This window comes from Oncorhynchus tshawytscha, linkage group LG26, assembly GCF_018296145.1.
Source record: "Oncorhynchus tshawytscha isolate Ot180627B linkage group LG26, Otsh_v2.0, whole genome shotgun sequence".
Classification (NCBI taxonomy): Eukaryota; Metazoa; Chordata; class Actinopteri; order Salmoniformes; family Salmonidae; genus Oncorhynchus; species Oncorhynchus tshawytscha.
In genome coordinates, this window is record NC_056454.1 from 30,858,296 (window position 1) to 30,879,322 (window position 21,027).

Below are 21,027 nucleotides of genomic sequence, written 5' to 3' on the forward strand. Positions count from 1 at the left end.
ATACAAAGCAAACTATGGTCAGGGTGTGACAGATATTTTATATATGAATGCTTCCACTCAGTGTTTGAGATCAATTGACACCCTTTACCATGGCACTTTGAGATTTATTTTAAACTGCAAAACCCTTACGCACCACTGCACTTTGTATACCAGGGTTGGCTGGCCTTCTTTAGTCACTTGTGGGCTCAGGCACTGGTGTACTTTTATTTACAAAGCCATTTTGGGTTTACTAACTTTTTATTTGGGCATTTTTATTGTTCAGAAATGTGGTGGGTACTCTCTTCGTTCCCTCGACTTTATCCTGCTAACTGTTCCAAATGTCCGAACTGAATTTGGTAAAAGGGCTTTTATGTATTCTGCGCCATCGTCTTGGAACACCTTACAAAATACTTTTAAACTTGTCCTGATTGGTGTTTTTACTGATGAATGATCTTGAGACTGATTCCCTGACCTGTCAATGTTTTTAATTTGCTGTTTTTGATTTTGTTATACTCTTGTGAATTCTATGGTTTTTACTAGATTATGTACTTGTAGGTTTTCATGTTGTTTGTTTGTAATAATTTTTGTAACGACTTGGTGCTGCCTATCTTGGCCAGGACGCTCTTGAAAAATAGATTTTGAATCTCAATGAGCCCTTCCTGGTTAAATAAAGGTTTAAACTTCTTGGTGACAGGGGGCAGTATTTTCAAGTCCGGATGAAATGCATGCCCAAATTCAACTGCCTGCTACTCATCCCCAGAAGATAAGATATGCATATCATTAATATGCCATCTTGAACTAGGGTCACTTGAAGTGTGCTGTTAGATAGAGGTGCGTGACCAGAAAGCATGCTACAGTTTGTTTTCCTGCTGTATTGAACACAGATCATCCCGTCTTCCATTGTATCAATTATTTACCTTAAAAATACCTAAAGTTATATTACAAATGTAGTTTGACATTTTTTGGCAAAGTTTACAGGTAACTTTTGAGATATTTTGTAGTCACGTTTCGCAAATTGGAACCGGTGTTTTTCTGGATCAAACGCGCCAAATAAATGGACATTTTGGATATATATTTCTGAAACCTTGCTCCATTTCCTGAAAACATTAAACACAAAACCTCATCTTCATTATTAAGCACTATTTACATATCCTCTGACTCCTCTTGCAAAATGAAACATTCGCCTCAAAACAGTTTTACCTGTGTTCAAAATCAAGCACGGCTCTCAAATCATAAACAAAGTGATCAAAATGATATACACTCTCAACCAGTCAGTAAACAATACACCGAAAAATAGAAAACACATTGTTCAAAACATACAATTCTCAGGGAGAAGTACATTTTTAATCTAAAAAATGATGAACTTTTGATGAACGAAAACATGTTCTATCATAGTGGCTCAAAATGGATCAGAAATTACTTCTCTGCTTTGCTCTTTGCAATTTTGTTCTTCCTCCTCCTTGTACCCCTATTTTTACAGTACTTTACCCTGCATCTCACAAACTTGTCCTTTGTCTCTGTGATACTTTAATTCTTGTTCTTTGTTGATATGAACCTGCAACCAGTCAAAATCTATTGAGCAGTTAGTACTGTTAATAAATGGAAAGCACAATGTTCAGGGCCATACAATTCATCCATTGTACAGCATACAGCCTACAATGCATTGTACTACAGTATCCATTCTCAGACTTTCTCCTTCCCACCTTCAACAACCTGTTTGCTCTCTGAACTGGCTTATATTGGTTGTGTCGCATCATTTGAAACAGGTTAAATCAATTTTGGTTGTGTTCAATCAATGACATATGTTCTCTATTTGTATTTGATTGTTGCCACTTGTGTTTACCAGTATGGATGACATGTGCATTAGAGTGCAGAATGTGGTTTGAGAATGAGAATGTGTTTAGAGTCTAAGTGAGATCTGCAAATTGTGTTTTATCATGTGAAATGGTTTAAGGTATTGACAACAGACTGCATAATTAGCTAAATGAGTCCAGGCAACTGAGAACTTTGTTCAGCCAATGGGTTTTAGTGTTTTAGCAATTGAGAAAAACTGTAAACTATGGTTGTTATTTCTTGTGTGTAGTGACTCTGTTGTGATGGCATTCCGCTCTGTCGTATTGTCTTACTGTATGTGCTTCGATTGACGCAGTGACAGCGTTAAGAACTGGATGTGTTGACAGAGTTAGTAGTTGTACCTGCTGACAGTTGTGTGGAGGGTAGTGTACTGACTGTAATTATTGGATGTATGTTTCAGAATACTCTCTGGCGTTTTAGACACGCATTATAATGCAAACACATACAACCTCACCACATTTCACAAGGAACGCCACTGCTCTGGACACAAGCAGAGCCCTACAGTGTATGAACAGTATGTCTGGATGCAACATACTGTATGTCTGAATGTAACAGCATCACACTGCACTACCTGATATGAAATAAATCTGCTGTGAAAATACTGTACAGAAGCACCTAATAGAACCACGCAACAAGCTGCATTAAAGGCAGCGTTATAACCAGTGTACTGTTGTCTCTATAGGGGCTAGCTCTGGCTCGGTTGTGAGCATTCTGTGTGCTATCGGCGTGGCGATCGTTGGAGCTGCCACCGGATACTTCGCCTATCAGAAGAAGAAGCTCTGTTTCAAGAACAGTGGAGGTGAGATACCATCAACTACATAATGTACAGTCTGTTAATGTAGCTACATTTACCACTAGAGAGAGAGAGAGAGATAAATTCATTCCCTGTCTCTCCATCAGGGGATGTAGTAAGTAGCCCTAAGGAGAAGGCTGAGACCCAGTCAGATCCCCAGGGTACGTAGTACGTAATGTCTTAATAAATCAAACTAATAAAACACTATTCTGCGGTGTGGTGTTGTGTTTGTCTGGTGTTGTGATTGTCCGGTGTTAATCCAGCATGTCCTTTTCTGGTTGCAGTTCTCAGCAATTTGCTGACTAATTCATCCTAGATCATCTGAGATTCTACTGGAAAAGAACCAGGACCAGCGGCAGAGTTTCCCACAACGCACACACACACACACGCATACGCATACACTCAAACACAGATTTGTCTCAATCTTTAGGCCTTGAACTGATATAGCTGTAAAACTGTGAGATAGTTGTGTGGGGTTATGCACCTTCAGTACCACGTTAGAGTGTGAGACCAATCAGTAGTATCTCTGTGTCTTCTAATGATCACATTTGTAATCTGTTTAAAGGGGTGACAGTTTCTGTCCACTAAACCGCACCGAAACAATGTATGCCTATTTCTACTAATACTAGTCCTGGGATGTACTGTACTGTAGCTCAGAACCTCATTCTATGTTGTCTATGAGAAGGCAGCGCAATTTATATGGATCTATCGTAAACAATGTGTATAGGCACAGCTCATGATTATTAGTTTCTAGGTTATTTTGGATAAAATGGCTCCTCTATTTGAAATGGTACCTTTGTTTGTTGTTGGTTTCTTGATTTAGCCTGGTCCCATGTTGATTGTGCTGTAGCCAACTCTTTTAGCCTGGTCCCATAATGAATGTAGCCAACTCTTCTCTCATTGTCAAGCCATACACATTTGGGGTAACAATTAAGGAACTCCGAGATGAGTTGGCTAAAGCTGCAACAGACTGGACCACCTGGCTAGTAGTGTTGTTCAGGAAGCTGTATGAGAGCTGGGAAGTGGAAGCTGTATGAGAGCTGGCAAAGAGGACAGAAGATGTCGCCCCTGTTGTGTGTTTGCTTGGTATTTTTGGGGGCTTGGAGACCTTTACCGGCGGGTTGTCTAAAATGTGACAATGAATGTGAACATTTATCAAATCAAATCAGAGTTTATTTGTTGCATGCAAAGGGTCGCAGATATAATTGCAGGGTACTGCTCTGTAGATGGTTCACCTGGCAGGCCTGATCACGATTCTATCTCACTACTAGTGCCAGTCTGAAATGGCTCCCTGTTCCCTCTATAGTGGAATTATTTTGGAGCCCTGCTATGAAAGGAATAGGGAGCCATTTTGGACATAGCTCTAGACCGGGGGGGTAAAGTAGTGACCCGCCGGACACTTCAATCCAGCCCGTGAGACATACCCCCTTTTCTCCCCAATTTCGTGGTATCCAATTGGTAGTTACAGTCCTGTCCCATTGCTGCAACTCCCGTACGGACTAGAGGTGAAGGACGAGAGCCAAGCGTCATCCGAAACACGACCCAACCAAACCGCACTGCTTCTTGACACAATGCCCACTTAACCCGGAAGCCAGCCGCACCAATGTGTCAGAGGAAACACCATACACCTGGCGACCGTGTCATGCGCCCGGCCCGCCACAGGAGTTGTTAGAGCACAATGGGACAAGGAAATCTCGGCCTGCCAAACCCTCTCCTAACCCGGACGACGCTGGGCCAATTGTACACCGCCTCATGGGTCTCCCAGTCATGGCCAGCTGTGACACAGCCTGGGATCAAACCCGGGTCTGTAGTGATGCCTCAAGCACTGCAATGCAGGAGGCCCCCAAAATGATTTTAACAAACAATTGGTCCCCCAATTGTTGAATTTCAAAATCCCGATGTGGCCCTCAAGCAATTAAGGTTTGCCCACCCCTGCTCTAGACTTAGGCAGGACTGTCACACACTTCACCATGGAGACTGTCAGGGGTCTCCAACGCCCGTCCTGGAGAGCTACTGGGTGCACTGTGCTGTTAATGCAGGTCTGGAACAAAAGCCTGCACACCCAGCAGCTCTCCAAGATCACAATTTGAGAACCCAGTACCTGCTTTACACTATAGGGCCGACCCGAACAGTACTGTGCTGGCCATCATATTTTCTTTTCATATTGTTCTTTCCAACAAGGCTCCAGCAACTATGGTGGATGCGTAACCAGGCCAGCCCAGTACAGCTTCACAGTCGAAGACTTAAACTCCAGAGAAGCACTTTCTGATTAGCTTGGTCCCATGATCTGTGTGTCCTTTAGCCAACTAACTGCTCTGAATATCATTATCTTGACAAGGCCTCTTTTGGAGAAGCACTTTCCCAATCTGATCATGTTTTTAGTAATGATGATACAAGTTGGTACCGAATACTACGGTCTGCTATTTAAGGAATCTGTCTTTATCTTGTGTTTGAGAATTGTGTGATTTTAATCTTTTAGCACTTATTTGTTTTGCTTTGAATAATGTTGGAGACCTGAATAAAGGAGCTGTTAAGGGGGAACTATGTGTCATGTGCCTGTTGTGTGTGAAGGGTGTGGCAAAGTCTGGTTCAAACCCAGTCAGTAACATATGGGTCAGTGCTATTTGAGACACAGCTGCCTGTATGAATCAGACATGACCAGGACAGCTTGATATGTCAGGTATTCATCATCAGAGGGCGGACACACACACACACACACACACACACACGGTTGTAGTGATTGATAGTGACAGATACATAAAGCAAGGCCTGGAGCATAAGGTGCATTACTACAGGTATATGTGGGAACCTGCGCTGAATAACTTCTCACCTTACGGGTGCATATCATCATCATATCATCCATAAGCATTCACCAGCTAATTAGATCAGGAAGTGCACACTGGCATAATTGGTGTTTTGAAATATTTGATTGTAAGTCAAACAGACAACAAACTTGTGATCATGGAATGCAGAAACAAATATGATTATTGGTGTCACGACAGACTAATACACTTTAGTAGTTCAAGGCAAGACAGGTGGTGGTAATAAATATTGAATATCGAGGATATTGTATTAAATTGGGCCAATTCATGAATGAATTAGAGCTGAAATGTCAGAATGCGTTGTTGGCTAGACTCACAGTCATCTTAATATATATTATTCAAATGTATTTATGTGTATTGTGTGTATGAATATTTGTAGTCAACTATCCTAACCTATCAACTGTAATCCTTCCTTTGCACATGGCATTGACCTTGGTGCTGGAGGAATTTTCTGCAGCAGAACTGACAAGATGCCCTATTCCACATGATAAATAAGTGTGTCTGTCTGTGAAGGAGTGCCAAACAGTTCACTGGTCTTGACGATTATGATCCACTTGGTATTATCAATCAAGGAGGGGGATAATTTGGTTTTAAAAGCATTTGCCTTGTTCACACTGCAGGCCTTAACGATCATTTTATTTTTTATGTGTTTTGGAATACTGACGGTCCAAACAGCAATTTACAAGTGACAAAATCAGATTTATGTGTGTTCAGACAGCAATCATTTGCTGATATTGCTATGCTAGTTGTCATAGTAATGATGGGTGGTGGTGCTTGTGCTTTCTATCACTCAGAAGTCATGTAAAAAGATAAGGTTGGTAACAGCAATGCCTGCCATGGACGTTTTTCAGTTGCTTTGAGTGCTTTTTGGTTCTAGGTAGAACCCTTTTTGGTTCCAGGGAGAACCCTTTTGGGTTTCATGTAGAAAGGGTTCTACATGGAAAGGGAAAGGGTTCTACATGGAACCCAAAAAGGTTCTACCTAGAACCAAAAAGGGTTCTTCAAAGGGTTCTCCTATAGGGACAGCAACATAACCATTTTAGGTTCTAGAGACACGACATGACCAAAAGTATGTGGACACCGTTTCATTGAACATTTCATTCAAAATCATGGGCATTAATATGGAGTTGGTCCCCCCTTTGCTATAACAGCCTCCACTCTTTTGGGGGGGCTTTCCACTAAATGTTGGAAACATTGCTGCAGGGACTTGCTTCCATTCAGCCACAAGAGCATTAGTGAGGTCGGTCACTGATGTTGTGTGATTAGGCCTGGCTCGCAGTCAGCTTTCCAATTTATCCCAAAGGTGTTCGCTGGGGTTGAGATCAGAGCTCTGTGCATGCCAGTCAAGTTTTTCCACACCGATCTCGACAAACCATTTCTGTAGAACCCTTTTTTGTGTTCAGGGGCATTGTCATGCTGAAATAGGAAAGGGCCTTCCCCAAAATGTTGCCACAAAGTTGAAAGCACATAATCTTCTAGAATTGTGTAGCATTAAGATTTCCCTTCACCCAGTGTTTCATTTGAGTCACCTCTCAGTTTTGGACTGTTTCGTTTCTGAACCTATTTGCCAGGGTCTGGTACCTCTCGAGGCATGAAACATAATTTTCACTGTTTGCAATGTAAACATTAGAATAAAAGCGATCAGAGTTAATTCGAGTTGCCTCTTCTTTATGTGAAGAGGTAGATTTTCAGCCCGCGCCCGATATTCTAATAACTGATTCGGGTTGGGCCAGCACAGGTTTATGATTTGCAAATCTGTCAGTGAACAGCATGCACCCAAAACAGGCCTTTCACAATATTTCAAATACAATAATGGGATAGCACAAGTTGGAAAGCAAATGGCTCCTGCTGAAACAACAATGCTTCTCTATGTAGGCTATGAAAATATTTGATCATCTTCCAAATAGGCCTATGAGTGAACCAAATTTTTTTAACAAACTTAACTGAGAGAGATTATGGAATGCCGTTTGGGTCTTTGCGTGTCAAAAACAATACACATCAGATATCACTGTTTGACCGTCAAATAACACTGTCAGTATCTGTAGCACTGTCAAAGCTGTACAACAAAGTCTGCAAACAAGCAAACACCGGCCACGAACGGTGTGTTTACAATACAGCATTGGTAATAAAGCATTATTTGTTCGACCGAACTTCTGGGGTACCTCGCCAGTGCAAATACAACCAGCCTGAAAACAATGACCAGTAAAAACTGCAGTCATTTTCATTATTCTTAGCAATGATTAAGGAATCCTTGTAAGTAAGTATTATCTAGGTAGCCACTTGTTGTTCGCCTATTGAAATTGAACTTCAGTTCATTCAAATAAATAGCTAGCCAGCTACTTAATAGTGAAGGGTCATTCGCAAACGAGTCGGCTCTAAGAGCTGGCTCTTGTAGGTGAACGTTGAGAGCCAGTTCGCATATCAGAAGAGCTGAATCTATTTATAAAAAAAATTAATTAAATTTAAAAATTAAAAATTAATTAAGATATGAATAATCAAAAGATTTAAAGAACGAAAAAAGAAGTAAAATAATATAGGCCTAAATGCTCAAGTGCACACACATTCGTTCTGACTGTCTGCTCAGACAAACAGCCTCACCTGTTGTTCCTGTCAGACATGCAGTGTCAACCAATGAACCAAAGATGCGTGAGGGAGGGCCGAGCAAACTCACTCACAGTCACACTATCACGACTTCCGCCGAAGTTGGTCCCTCTCCTTGTTCGGGCGGTGTTGGTGGTCAACGTCACCGGCTTTCTAGCTACCGTGATTCACTTTTCATTTTCCATTTGTTCTGTCTTTGTCATTTCACACCTGGCTTCACTTGATCAATTACTTGTTTATTATTTAACCCCCTGGTCTACATGTTGTATTTGTGAGTGATTGATTGTTGTATTATATTGTGGTCCGCATTGTGTGGCCGTGTATATTACGTATTATGTTTGAAATTTTGAGTAAAGTATTTTATTACTCATATCTGCTGTCCTGCGCCTGACTCACCTCAAGAATGGAGTCAGCAGGAGCAGACGCCCTCCCAGTTGCAGTGGAGGAGCGCATTCAGCAGCACGCGACCATGTTGCAACGTCTGGGCAAAGCTATGGATCGCGTGCTGCAAACGATGGATCGTTGTGAGAGAGAGGTTATCCAGCGCCTCCACCAGTTCCACGACAACCTGTCCCACTGTCCACCCCTCTTCCACCTGGTCCCAGCGGGATTCTACTCGCGCTCCCGAGGGAGTATGATGGGACGGCTGCCGGATGCCAGGGGTTTCTACTACAGCTGGAGCTCTACCTGGCGACCGTCCACCTGGCTCCTTCGGGGCGTGAGAGTGTGTCCGGCTTCGTCTCCTGCCTCTCAGGCAAAGCCCTGGAGTGGGCCAACGCCATATAGAGTGAGGGAGACGTGCCGTTGGACTATTACGCAGAGTTCACCCACCATTTTCGGACAGTGTTCGACCACCCGCCTGAGGGTCGAGCGACGGGTGAACGTCTGTTCCACCTGAGGCAGGGGACGAGGAGCGCGCAAGATTTTGCCTTGGACTTCCGGACCCTGGCCGCCAGCGTGGGATGGAACGGCAGGGCCCTGATCGATCACTACAGGTGCAGTCTGCGCGAGGACGTCCGTCAGGAGTTGGCCTGCCGAAACACCACCCTCACCTTGGACCAGCTGATGGACATGTCCATCCGGCTGGACAACCTGCTGACTGCCCACGAACGTCCGGATCAGGACCTGTCGGTTCCATCCCCCAGCACCTCCGCCCTGACGCCCATGGAGCTGAGAGGTGCTGCACTTAATGTGACCGGAGGAGGGGCCATTCCTTGCACCATCTGTGGTCGCAGAGGGCACACTGCTGGTCGGTGCTGGTGGGGTTCCTCAGGGAGTCGAGGCAGCAGGCCTCTATCGTGTCACCCCAGGTGAGTCGGCACCAGGCTCACCCAGAGCTCTCTGTTGCTCACATGTATGTGTTTATTTCATTTCCTGAGTTTTCCCCGCATTCCCAGCATAAGGCGCTAAAAGTATACCACCCTGCATACCACTGCTGGCTTGCTTCTGAAGCTAAGCAGGGTTGGTCCTGGTCAGTTCCTGGATGGGAGACCAGATGCTGCTGGAAGTGGTGTTGGAGGGCCAGTAGGAGGCACTCTTTCCTCTGGTCTAAAAAAATGTCCCAATACCCCATGGCAGTGATTGGGGACACTGCCCTGTGTAGGATGCTGTCTTTTGGATGGGACGTTAAACAGGTGTCCTGACTCTGAGGTCATTAAATATCCCATTACACTTATTGTAAGAGTAGGGGTGTTAACCCCAGTGTCCTGGCTAAACTCCCAATCTGGCCCTCAAACCATCACGGTCACCTAATAATCCCCAGTTTACAATTGGCTCATTCATCCCCCTCCTCTCCCCTGTAACTATTCCCCAGGTCGTTGCTGCAAATGAGAACGTGTTCTCAGTCAACTTACCTGGTAAAATAACGGATAATAAATAAAATAAAATAAGGCGCTAGTAGATTCAGGCGCAGCTGGGAATTTTATTGACCGTTCATTTGCTCTTAGTTTAGGGATTCCCATTGTTCCTGTGGATATGCCCTTCCCTGTGCACACCCTAGATAGTCAACCATTATTGTCAGGGCTGATTAGGGAGGCCACCGCTCCACTTGACATGGTTACGCAGGAGGGTCATAAGGAGAGAATCAGTTTCTTCCTTATTGATTCTCCTGCGTTTCCTGTGGTGCTGGGCCTACCCTGGTTGGCCCGTCATGACCCCACTATTTTGTGGCAACAGAGGGTTCTCAAGGGGTGGTCACGAGACTGCTCAGGGAGGTGTGTGGGGGTTTCCATCGGTGCGACTATGGTGGAAAGTCCAGGCCAGGTCTCCACCGTGCGCATCCCCTCAGAATATGCCGATTTGGCTCTCACCTTCTGTAAGAAGAGGGCGACTAAATTACCACCTCATTGGCGGGGGGATTGTGTGATAAATCTCCTGGGAGACGCAGCACTTCCCAGGAGTCAAGTGTATCCTCTGTCACAGGAGGAGACGGTGGTTATGGAAACATATGTCTCTGAATGCCTGTGGCAGGGATACATTCGGCCCTCCACTTCACCTGCCTCCTCAAGTTTATTTTTTGTGAAGAAGAAGGATGGGGGACGGACTGTGTATTGACTATCGAGGGATCAATCAGATCACTGTAAGGATCGAGTCAATGCACGGGGCATGCTTCTTCACAAAATTGGATCTCAGTAGCGCTTACAACCTGGTGCGTATCCGGGAAGGGGATGAGTGGAAGATGGCATTTAGTACAACCTCAGGGCACTATGAGTACCTCGTCATGCCGTATGGGTTGAGGAATGCTCCATCAGTTTTCCAGGCCTTTGTTGACAAGATTTTCCGGGACCTGCATTGGCAGGGTGTAGAGGTGTATATCGATGACATTCTGATATACTCCGCTACACACGCCGAGCATGTGTCCCTGGTGCGCAGGGTGCTTGGTCGACAATTGGAGCATGACCTGTACATCACAAGGCTGAGAAATGTCTCTTCTTCCAACAGTCCGTCTCCTTGTCAGGGGTGGAGATGGAGAGTGACCGCATTTCAGCCGTGTGTAATTGGCCGACTCCCACCATGGTAAAGGAAGTGCAGCGGTTTCTAGGGTTTGTCAACTACTACCGGAGGTTTATCCGGGGTTTTGGTCAGGTATCAGCACCCATTACCTCACTGCTGAAGGTGGGACCGGTGCAGCTGCAGTGGTCGGCTGAGGGCTCTGACCTGACCTGAAGGCTTTGTTTACCTCGGCTCCTGTGCTGGCTCATCCAGATCCCTCTTTAGCGTTCATAGTGCAGGTGGATGCGTCTGAAGCTGGTATAGGAGCCGTGCTCTCTCAGCGCTCGGGCACGTCAGGGCAAGATGTTCAAATGTTCATAAATGACCAGCATGGTCAAATAATAATAATCACAGGCAGAACAGTTGAAACTGGAGCAGCAGCATGGCCAGGTGGACTGGGGACAGCAAGGAGTCATCATGTCAGGTAGTCCTGAGGCATGGTCCTAGGGCTCAGGTCCTCCGAGAGAAAGAAAGAAAGAGAGAATTAGAGAGAGCATACTTCAATTCACACAGGACACCAGATAAGACAGGAGAAGTACACCAGATATGACAAACTGACCCTAGCCCACCGACACATAAACTACTGCAGCATAAATACTGGAGGCTGAGACAGGAGGGGTCAGGACACACTGTGGCCCCATCCGAGGACACCCCCGGACAGGGCCAAACAGGAAGGCTATAACCCCACCCACTTTGCCAAAGCACAGCCCCCACGCCACTAGAGGGATATCTTCAACCACCAACTTACCATCCTGAGACAAGGCCGAGTATAGCCCACAAAGATCTCCGCCACAGCACAACCCAAGGGGTTACAAGGTCCAAGCACACCAAGACAGTCGTGAAGAGGGCATGACAAAACCTATTCCCCCTCAGGAGACTGAAAAGATTTGGCATGGGTCCTCAGATCCTCAAAAGGTTCTACAGCTGCACCATTGAGAGCACTGGTTGCATCACTGCCTGGTATGGCAACTGCTCGTCCTCCCACCGCAAGGCACTACAGAGGGTAGTGCGTACAACCCAGTACATCACTGGGGCCAAGCTCCCTGCCATCCAGGACCTCTATACCAGGTGGTATCAGAGGGAGGCCCTAAAAATTCATAAACTGTTCTCTCTACTACCGCACAGCAAGCGGTACCGGAGCGCCAAGTCTAGGTCCAAGAGGCTTCTAAACAGCTTCTACTCCCAAGTCATAAGACTCCTGAACATCTAATCAAATGGCTACCCAGACTATTTGCATTGCCCCACCCCCCTTTCACAGCGCTGATACTCTCTGTTATCATCAGCGTCACTGATACTACCTACTGTTATCATCTATGACTCTGTACAGTCACTTTAATAACTGCTGCTTTTTAATAACTTGTTAATTTTATTTCTTATCAGTATTTTTTAAACTGCATTGTTGGTTACATATTTTTATACATACATAGTCATTTTTTTTAGGACTATAATTTCCTCCTCATATTGTACAATATTTGTGTCTTCTCCACACTCCTAGACCTAGGCTATTGATGGATTCAAGACGAGGTCATGTTTAATGATCTCACAAACTCAGTTTGCCGGTATCAAAATAGCCTGACATTTAAATCATTGGTGCAGTATTAAAAAATATTAGGCTAAAGTCTCCAGTCATGTAAAATGACATAGAATTGCATGAAATGCATCAATAAAAGTCCCAATTTCTCCAGGCCCTTGGCTACAAAATGAATTCTGCAAGCACCTCTACTCTACTGCTCTAATCTAGACCACTATGCTAATGCAATGATATGATGGTTTTCCAGTACCTCAGAGCTCCCCAGGTCACACCCCTCTAGCGTTCACTTTTTGTTCCTCCAGACTTACAGATTAAGCACTGCCTTCACTGGAACTAAGGGGCCTGGCCCGAACCATGAAAAACAGCCCCAGACCATTGTTCCTCCACCAAATATTACTGTTGGCACTGTGCATTCGGGCAGGTAGTGTTCTCCTGGCATCTGCCAAACTCAGATTAATCCGTCAAACTGCCAGATGGTGAAGCGTATTTCATCACTGCAGAGAAAACATTTCCACTGCTCCAGAGTCCAATGGTGGCGAACTTGGCACCACTCTTGCCGATGCTTGACATTGCGCATTATGATCTTAGACTTGTGTGTGGCTGCTTGGCCATGGAAACCCATTTCATGAAGCTCCCTACGAACAGTTGTGCTGATATTGCTTCCAGGGTCAGTTTGGAACTCGGTAGTGAGTATTGCAACCGAGGACAGATGATTTTTATGCTCTACGCGCTTCAGCACTCGGTGGTCCTGTTCTGTGAGCTTGTGTGGCCACAATAACAGCACTTCAGGGCAGCTAGCAGGGCAGAAATTTGATGAACTGTTGTGGAAAGGTGGCATCCATGAAGGTGCCACGTTGAAAGTCACTGAGCTTTTCAGTAAGGTCATTCTATTGCCAATGCTTGTCTATAGAGATTGCATTTGTGTGTGCTCGATTTTATACACCTGTCAGCAATGGGTGTGGCTGAAATAGCCGAATCCACTCATTTAAAGGGGTGTCCACATACTTTTGTATATAGTGTCGCTCTTTTTTGTAAGAGCGCAGTTTAAGAACACTTTAAAAGCCTCAACGGATAAGATGATGCAACTTTCAAAACTAGTCTTTTTAGCTAACCACAGCAGTCAACTACTATCTAGGTACAGTAGCTGTTTATCTGTCTAGCACATTCACTAATTAACAAGCAATTTAGCTAGCCAGATATGCCAGATATCAGTCTAAAGATCACTTATAATAAATCTGATTTGACCATGGCATGGCCAGGAATCAGATTTTGGCTTGAAATATCTAATTCCATGTTCAGGCTGCAAGAAAAAGAACACGTTCGAAAAGAATATGCAAAGAAATGGGATTTGTGTCACTTCAAACTGCCAGTGTGAACAAGGCTTTAGATTCTGTAGTTCTGCAAGCAACTGAGCAGCTGCCCCCCTCAGATTCACAGCTGCGCATTTAATACCAACAAATCGGTAAAACATGTCGCACATACTCCTGTAACTACGGTAAATGGGGGACAGTTATACAGTGGTGTTATATTTTGGCAACTTGAATCAATCGCGTTATTGTGTTTCAGAATGAGGTAAGAGATGGTGATGTGGCAGACGGTATGGATTGAGCGCATCATTTCGAAAAGCATAATTTATGTGTTGCATTGATTATAACCTTTAGCGATCTATAAGTGTATAGATGCAACTCGATTAACCGTTTGGCTTGGTTTTGTTTCGAACGTTCAACCTGTGTTTCTATCAGGTTATTTTACTGAATGGTTTGACCTTCTGGACTGGCATAAACTAAGACGTTCACCCATAAACTAAAGGAAGTTATAGCGCTGTTACACAACACTGAAGTTAATGCGTGACTGTTTCCTTACGCAAAGAAAGTGTACGTTTATCAAATCAAATGTATTTGTCACATACACATGGTTAGCAGATGTTAATGCGAGTGTAGCGAAATGCTTGTGCTTCTAGTTCCGACAATGCAGTAATAACCAACAAGTAATCTAACAATTCCAAAACTACTACCTTATACACACAAGTGTAAAGGGATAAAGAATATGTACATAAAGATATATGAATGAGTGATGGTACAGAACGGCATAGGCAAGATGCAGTAGATGGTATCGTACAGTATATACATATGAGATGAGTAATGTAGGGTATGTAAACAAAGTGGTATAGTTTAAAGTGGCTAGTGATACATGTATTACATAAAGATACAGTAGATGGTATTGAGTGCAGTATATACATATGAGATGAGTATGTAAACAAAGTGGCATAGTTTAAAGTGGCTAGTGATACATGTATTACATAAAGATGCAGTAGATGATAGAGTACAGTATATACATATACTGAAATAACTAATTGTTCAGACTATATTAGGCTATGCAGGCCATAGTCTACTTTGTGCCTTTATCTGCGTGGAGCCAAGGAGAGATAAGCATGAGGAGGTATCAGTCAGTCGATCAGCTACCAGTGTAAATCAGAGGAAGATAAGAGGACAATCGTATATGTTGTTGACAAAACTAACGTTCTATAACGTTTCACCCTCCTGAACATACCTCATGCTATAGATCACTGAGTTAAGTTAGTGTGACTTCACACACACACACACACACCCCCGACAGATAGGTGATCATTTTCTATTTATTTAACCTTTAGTTAACCAGGCAAGTCAGTTAAGAACACTTTCTTATTTACAATGGCGGCTTCTACCGGGCACACTTGGATGACGCTGGGCCAATTGTGCGCTGCCCTATGGGACTCCCAATCACAGCCGGTTGTGATACAGTAGGAAGGTTAGAGCACCATTTGTCTCTAAGGTATGATCTATATCTCTCCATCAGGCTGTCCCTCTGTTGTTCCATGAGGTGAAATGTTTAGAACCATTACAGTTGGAAACAGTTAATTTAGCTGACTAACATGATCGCACCTGTTCTACAATATACATCTACATATCGGTGAACATTCTGTAAAATGGCTCCTGACCTTTACACCTGACCCCCAGGCTCTGTTTGCTGGCCCTGTTGCTGTTCCTGGTTACAGGAAGTGATGTCCCAGCATCAGAGGAGGACAGGAAGCCCAACTTCGTCCTGATGATGGTGGACGACCTTGGCATTGGGGACATCGGTTGTTACGGCAATGACACCATCAGGTAGCAGAGGCAACCAGGCAATCTGCAGCCTTCCCAAAAACAACTACAGTTTTGAGTTTATAACACTTGCTTCCTCTCTCTCTCTCGCTCTTTTTTTCTCGCTCGCTCTCTCTCGCTCTCTCTCGCTCTCTCTCGCTCTCTCTCGCTCTCTCTCGCTCTCTCTCGCTCTCTCTCGCTCTCTCGCTCTCTCTCGCTCTCTCTCGCTCTCTCGCTCTCAGGACTCCTAATATCGACCGTTTAGCAGCAGAGGGAGTGAAGTTGACTCAGCATATAGCTGCTGCTCCTCTCTGTACACCCAGTAGAGCTGCCTTCCACACAGGACGCTACGCACTGCGCTCAGGTAGCACACACAAGTATACATGTAACACACACACACACACACACGTACAAAGACAATATTGGAAGCATTAGAGGAGTTATTGGAATTCATGGTGTGTGTGTGTGTGTGTGTGTGTGTAGGTCTGGGCAGTACAGGGCGTGTGCAGGTGTTGTTGTTTCTGGGAGGTTCTGGGGGTCTACCCCCCACTGAGACCACCTTCGCTAAGAGACTACAGGAGCATGGATACACCACCGGACTAGTGGGTAAGAGAGAGAGAGAGAGAGAGAGACACACACACACTAACCCACACACACACTAACACACTGATGTGTACCTGTAGGTAAATGGCACCTGGGTGTGAACTGTGAGCTTCGAGGGGACCACTGCCACCACCCTAACACACACGGCTTCAGCTACTTCTACGGCCTGCCTTTCACCCTGTTCAATGACTGTAGACCAGGGGAGGGGAAGGATGTACTAGCTGACCTGCAGAACACACTGTGGCAGCTAACACTACTGGGGGCCCTGGCCCTGCTCAGCCTGGTAGGGTCCAATGACTCCTTATTCCATATGACAGAGTATCATGTCTGTTCTACATACTCTATCTCTATCTGAGTGCCTCAAACAGTTCACTGGCCTTGATGATAATGATTCAAATGGTTTTATGAAAGTCTTGTGGGTGTGTCTAACTCCTCTCTCCCTGTCTGTAGGTGTGTGTCCGTGTGTGTGGTCTGCTTGAGGTGAGTGTGTCCGTCATCGTGGCGGTGACTTTTCTGAGCCTACTGGCGTTCAGTGTGTGGTTCGTGCCCTTTGAACTCCTGATGACCTGGAACTGCATCATCATGAGGAACCAGGAAGTGGTGGAGCAGCCCATGGACCTAGACACGTTATCACAAAGACTACTGGGAGAGGCCCAAGGCTTCATAGAGAGGTCAGAACAGTCAATCAATCAATCATTACATTTTTAGAGATTTTCCCCACATAGATATAGCCAATCTAGTACATTCAGGGTAAAGGCTAGGGGTCAGTATTGGGTGAGAGTTCAAAGCTTGTTTGTGTGTTGGATAGGAATGCTGACAGACCGTTCCTCCTGTTCTTGTCTCTGGCCCACGTACACACTCCTCTGTTCTCCTCTCCTGGCTTTGTTGGGAAGAGTCGCCATGGTCTCTATGGAGACAACGTAGAGGAGGTGGACTATATGATAGGTGAGCGGTTTGTGTGTGAAAGCTCTGACCAATAACACATTGATATATTAGAATGTTTATTATGTTTACGATGTGTATTAATGATCTTACTATGATGTATATGCTCTCAGGTTGTATGACTGAAGCAGTGGACAGGTTGGGTCTGGCCAACAACACTCTGTTGGATTAGAATGAGTTATGTTTCTGATATGTATTAATGATTGATCTTCTGTCAGGTCGTATGACTGAGACAGTGGACAGGTTGGGTCTGGCCAACAACACTATGATGTATTTCACCTCTGACCACGGTGGCCATATTGAAGACGCAGATGAACGAGGACAGAAAGGAGGCTGGAATGGAATCTACAAAGGTAACAACCAATCAAATAGAGCCATTTGAGCAATCAGGAAAAATGAAACAGATGTGAAAAACATTGTCTCCTCCTCTCATACAGGTGGGAAGGCGATGGGTGGATGGGAGGGTGGTATCAGGGTGCCAGGTATATTCCGGTGGCCTGGCAGGCTGCCAGCAGGCAGAGTGTTTGACACACCCACCAGTCTCATGGACCTCTACCCCACACTCACACACCTGGCCGGCGCAACACACAGCGACAGGTACGTGTGTGTGTACTTGTTGTGTGTGTGTACTTGTGTGTGTCTGCCTATCCTCATGTCTGTATATTCCAGGTTGTTAGATGGCTATGATCTGATGCCTGTGCTAGAAGGAAGGACCGAGCGGTCGCAGCATGAGTTCATGTTCCACTATTGTGGTGCTTACCTCAACGCAGTTCGCTGGCACCCACCTGGGAGTGAGTACACACACACACACTACTATACACTACAACACACACCATCATCTGTCTCATTACATGTGTGTCTCCCCAGGTGAGTCAGTCTATAAGGTCCACTTCTTTACCCCTAACTTCTCCCCACCGGGCGCTGGCGGTTGCTATGACACCAAGGTTTGTTCCTGTCATGGAAGTTATGTGACACACCACAGCCCCCCCATCGTCTTTGACCTTCACACTGACCCCTCGGAGTCCCGCCCCCTGACCCCAGACACTGAGCCACGCTACCAGGAAGTTCTACAGCAAACTGCCAGGGCCGTGGAGCAGCACCGGGCCACCCTCACACACTCACACCCCTCACACACACAACCAGACCCACACTCTCCTCAGTCCGAGCCTGTTCTCAACCAGCTGTCATGGGAAAAGATTCTGTGGCGTCCATGGCTGCAGCCATGCTGTGGAACATTCCCCTTCTGTGGCTGTACGGAGAACACTACGTCTACTCTGGCCTAACACACACACCTCTGGCAGAGAAATGTGAAGAGAAAGATGAGGAACATAAAACTATGAAGAACTTTTAATGGATCAACTGCTTTTTAAAATATTTATAATATTTTTCAGACTAAGTTTTCAATGATGTCTAGACAATTGTACATAGCTATATGAAATATGGTAATAATTTGCTCAAAGATAATTTATGTTTTGATATCTAGACCAATCTTGTAATTTGCAATATTGATTTTGATAGATTTGTATTTTTATAACCTAAACAGTCTGAACAATCTGTTTGTTTCTTCTTTGAAGTTTGTAACTGTACAGTATGCTCCTGTCAGTTACTGCTCTTCACCACATGGTGGAGCCAGCTCCCTGGAATAAACATTCCTTTCTGCTGCAGTACATGTATGGTCTCCTTTTTTGATCTAGTTCAGCTGTGTCTATGTTTACCTGGAACTGTGCAGGATTAGGTCCCAGTAGTCTGGAGTGTCTAACAACCCACTGAGTCACAGTAACTTTGCTATTACAGGCCACGGTTACTGAGTTGGCCAAGGCTATGGCCCGTGAGAGCTTTGAGAGCTATGCTCTGTAGGTGGGTCTTAGTACCACCAGGTGGCACTGCAGCCACGTGTATCAGAGACAAACAGCAACATAGACGTCAGTACAATGTGCATGCTGTACAGTAATCAGTAGGATAATGTTTCAGTAGGATAATATTTCATCTGTGGTAATGTGTGGACCCACTGACTTCCAACTGGTCATTAGTGTGTGTATTTTATGAAAGTGATGGAGGCAGTGCATCTGATATTGTTGTGGTGACTGACACGTTTTATCCTACTCTACTGTGAGGACAGGAGACCAATTATATTTTTCTTCTGATACGATTAAAATCTCATCTCGCTTCTGTTAATCCTTCAAGATATTCTCTGTTCTGTATTAAATTATAATTTTGGGATTTTTGAGTGTTCTAAAATCACACTGACATGAATGGCTCTCTACCTCAAACACAGCCACGACTGCTCTTATCTAAATAAACAGACCACAGTCATTGTGAAGTTATACTAGAAGACATGGTTAGAGTGAAGTGTGTAGGCCTCCTGTTGAGTCTAGGGCTCTTGTAGGGTATTTTTAGGGTCTCTGTGTCTCTGGCCAGCCAGGCTTTCTCCTGCCTATTGTTGCTCCCTGGTCAGTCATCTTCACTCATTGTGTTCATGAATCAGCCCTGTGGTCATTGGGCCAAGCCTGGCAGAACTGATCACTGGCCAGCGGCGTGACTCAGTGCTTCATGTCCATATTTCTCTAGCCTCGCCTAGTCTGACCTGGACTGGAAGAAACCCTTCGGTCACCACAGGCCTACATCGACTGCAACCACTGGTTCTATCTGCTGTCTTTTAGGTCACTGGCCCTTTAACGACTTGAAACCATAAAGCATCTTTACTGGTGTGTTTCCCAACTCTGGCTGCTCTATAGAACGAGAAAGGCTGTGGTAGGAGAGCCACAGGAATTAAATCACTTCCATACATCCAGAGCATGAGGCATAGGGTTCGTTCCAGTGAGAAACAAATGTTTGGCAGCAGAGTTCAGTAGTACTGTGGCTTCTAAAGGTCTCTGTAACTCTGGCTTGAGTCAGAGACCAGAGTTTTGTAAAGTAATCAATATAGAATGAGAGGAGTGACTGAACAATAGCAGATCAACTGAAGACTATCACATGAACATTTGATTGGCTTTAAGACATGGATTTGACCAAACCAGATACAGGATCAAGGGAAACACAGGCTTTTAATTGCAGACAGTTAAACCGGTTTGTCTCTTTCAAAACAACTCCATCATGCCAAGTGTTCTAAAGAGGGATGGATGGAGTCCACTTAGGCCTGATAGACCCACAGCAATGGCCTCCATGCCACCTGCAAACTAAACACACACACACACACACACACACACACACACACACACACACACACACACACACACACACACTGGGATAATGGAGCAAGTTTAAGCTAAAGTGTTTCATGGTTGTAATTTCACACAGGGCTGCTTCCATATGGATCTCTGGCCCTGAACTGATATACTGACAACTCACCCAAACCTCTCTCCCCTGGACTCCTCTGTTTTTCCCACCCCCGCCACCTATCTTCCAACATCCCTTAATCTCCCCTCCCTCCCCCATCCTCCACCTGCCTCCCCAGTCTGCCCTGGCATCAGGAGTGAGAGTGTTCAGTCAAAAATCTGCTGTGGACTCAGGAATGTTCTGCCAAATAGTCAATAACCCAACAGTCAGCCAAATCCACACAGATGGCTTTTAGTCAGTGCCTGGGTGGAGTCATTCAGTCATGTAGTGTCTTACTGGACTCAGAGGGGCTCAGTATAAATGACTACACTTAGTCCATTGTCCTCTGGCTACAGCTTCCTATTCCCTATACAGTGCAGTGCAGGACTTTTGTCCAGAGCCCTACTGTATGATTTGTCCTATACTTCTCCATATACTGCATCCTGCTCCCAGTCCCTTTTTAACCAGAGGAATGAT

The 21,027-nt window shown here is 44.9% G+C and overlaps 2 protein-coding genes across 3 annotated transcripts in view; both read left to right on the forward strand.

Annotated features, from left to right (window-relative positions):
• The window catches only part of LOC112223576 (serine-aspartate repeat-containing protein I-like), a 28,341-nt gene extending 25,380 nt beyond the window's left edge, over nucleotides 1-2,961 (forward strand). Inside the window, exons 8-10 of the mRNA XM_024386650.2 lie at nucleotides 2,516-2,632; nucleotides 2,734-2,787; nucleotides 2,911-2,961. Coding sequence (XP_024242418.1) covers nucleotides 2,516-2,632; nucleotides 2,734-2,787; nucleotides 2,911-2,942 — 203 coding nt within the window. The 3' untranslated portion in view covers nucleotides 2,943-2,961. The remainder of the gene's footprint in view (nucleotides 1-2,515; nucleotides 2,633-2,733; nucleotides 2,788-2,910) is intronic.
• An 11,100-nt stretch (nucleotides 2,962-14,061) lies between these two features.
• Nucleotides 14,062-18,899, forward strand: arsh (arylsulfatase H). 2 transcript variants are annotated; one of them, XM_024386647.1, is made up of 11 exons: nucleotides 14,062-14,143; nucleotides 15,568-15,714; nucleotides 15,933-16,054; nucleotides 16,174-16,296; nucleotides 16,374-16,576; nucleotides 16,744-16,964; nucleotides 17,102-17,238; nucleotides 17,454-17,588; nucleotides 17,673-17,832; nucleotides 17,905-18,026; nucleotides 18,103-18,899. In XM_024386647.1, the coding sequence occupies exons 1-11, from the start codon at nucleotides 14,139-14,141 to the stop codon at nucleotides 18,516-18,518; spliced, it is 1,791 nt and encodes a 596-aa protein (XP_024242415.1). In that variant the 5' UTR covers nucleotides 14,062-14,138; the 3' UTR covers nucleotides 18,519-18,899. The 2 variants fall into 2 exon arrangements, with proteins under 2 accessions (XP_024242415.1, XP_024242416.1); XM_024386648.1 differs by lacking the exon at nucleotides 14,062-14,143 and adding an exon at nucleotides 14,150-14,445.
• Nucleotides 18,900-21,027: the final 2,128 nt, after the last annotated feature.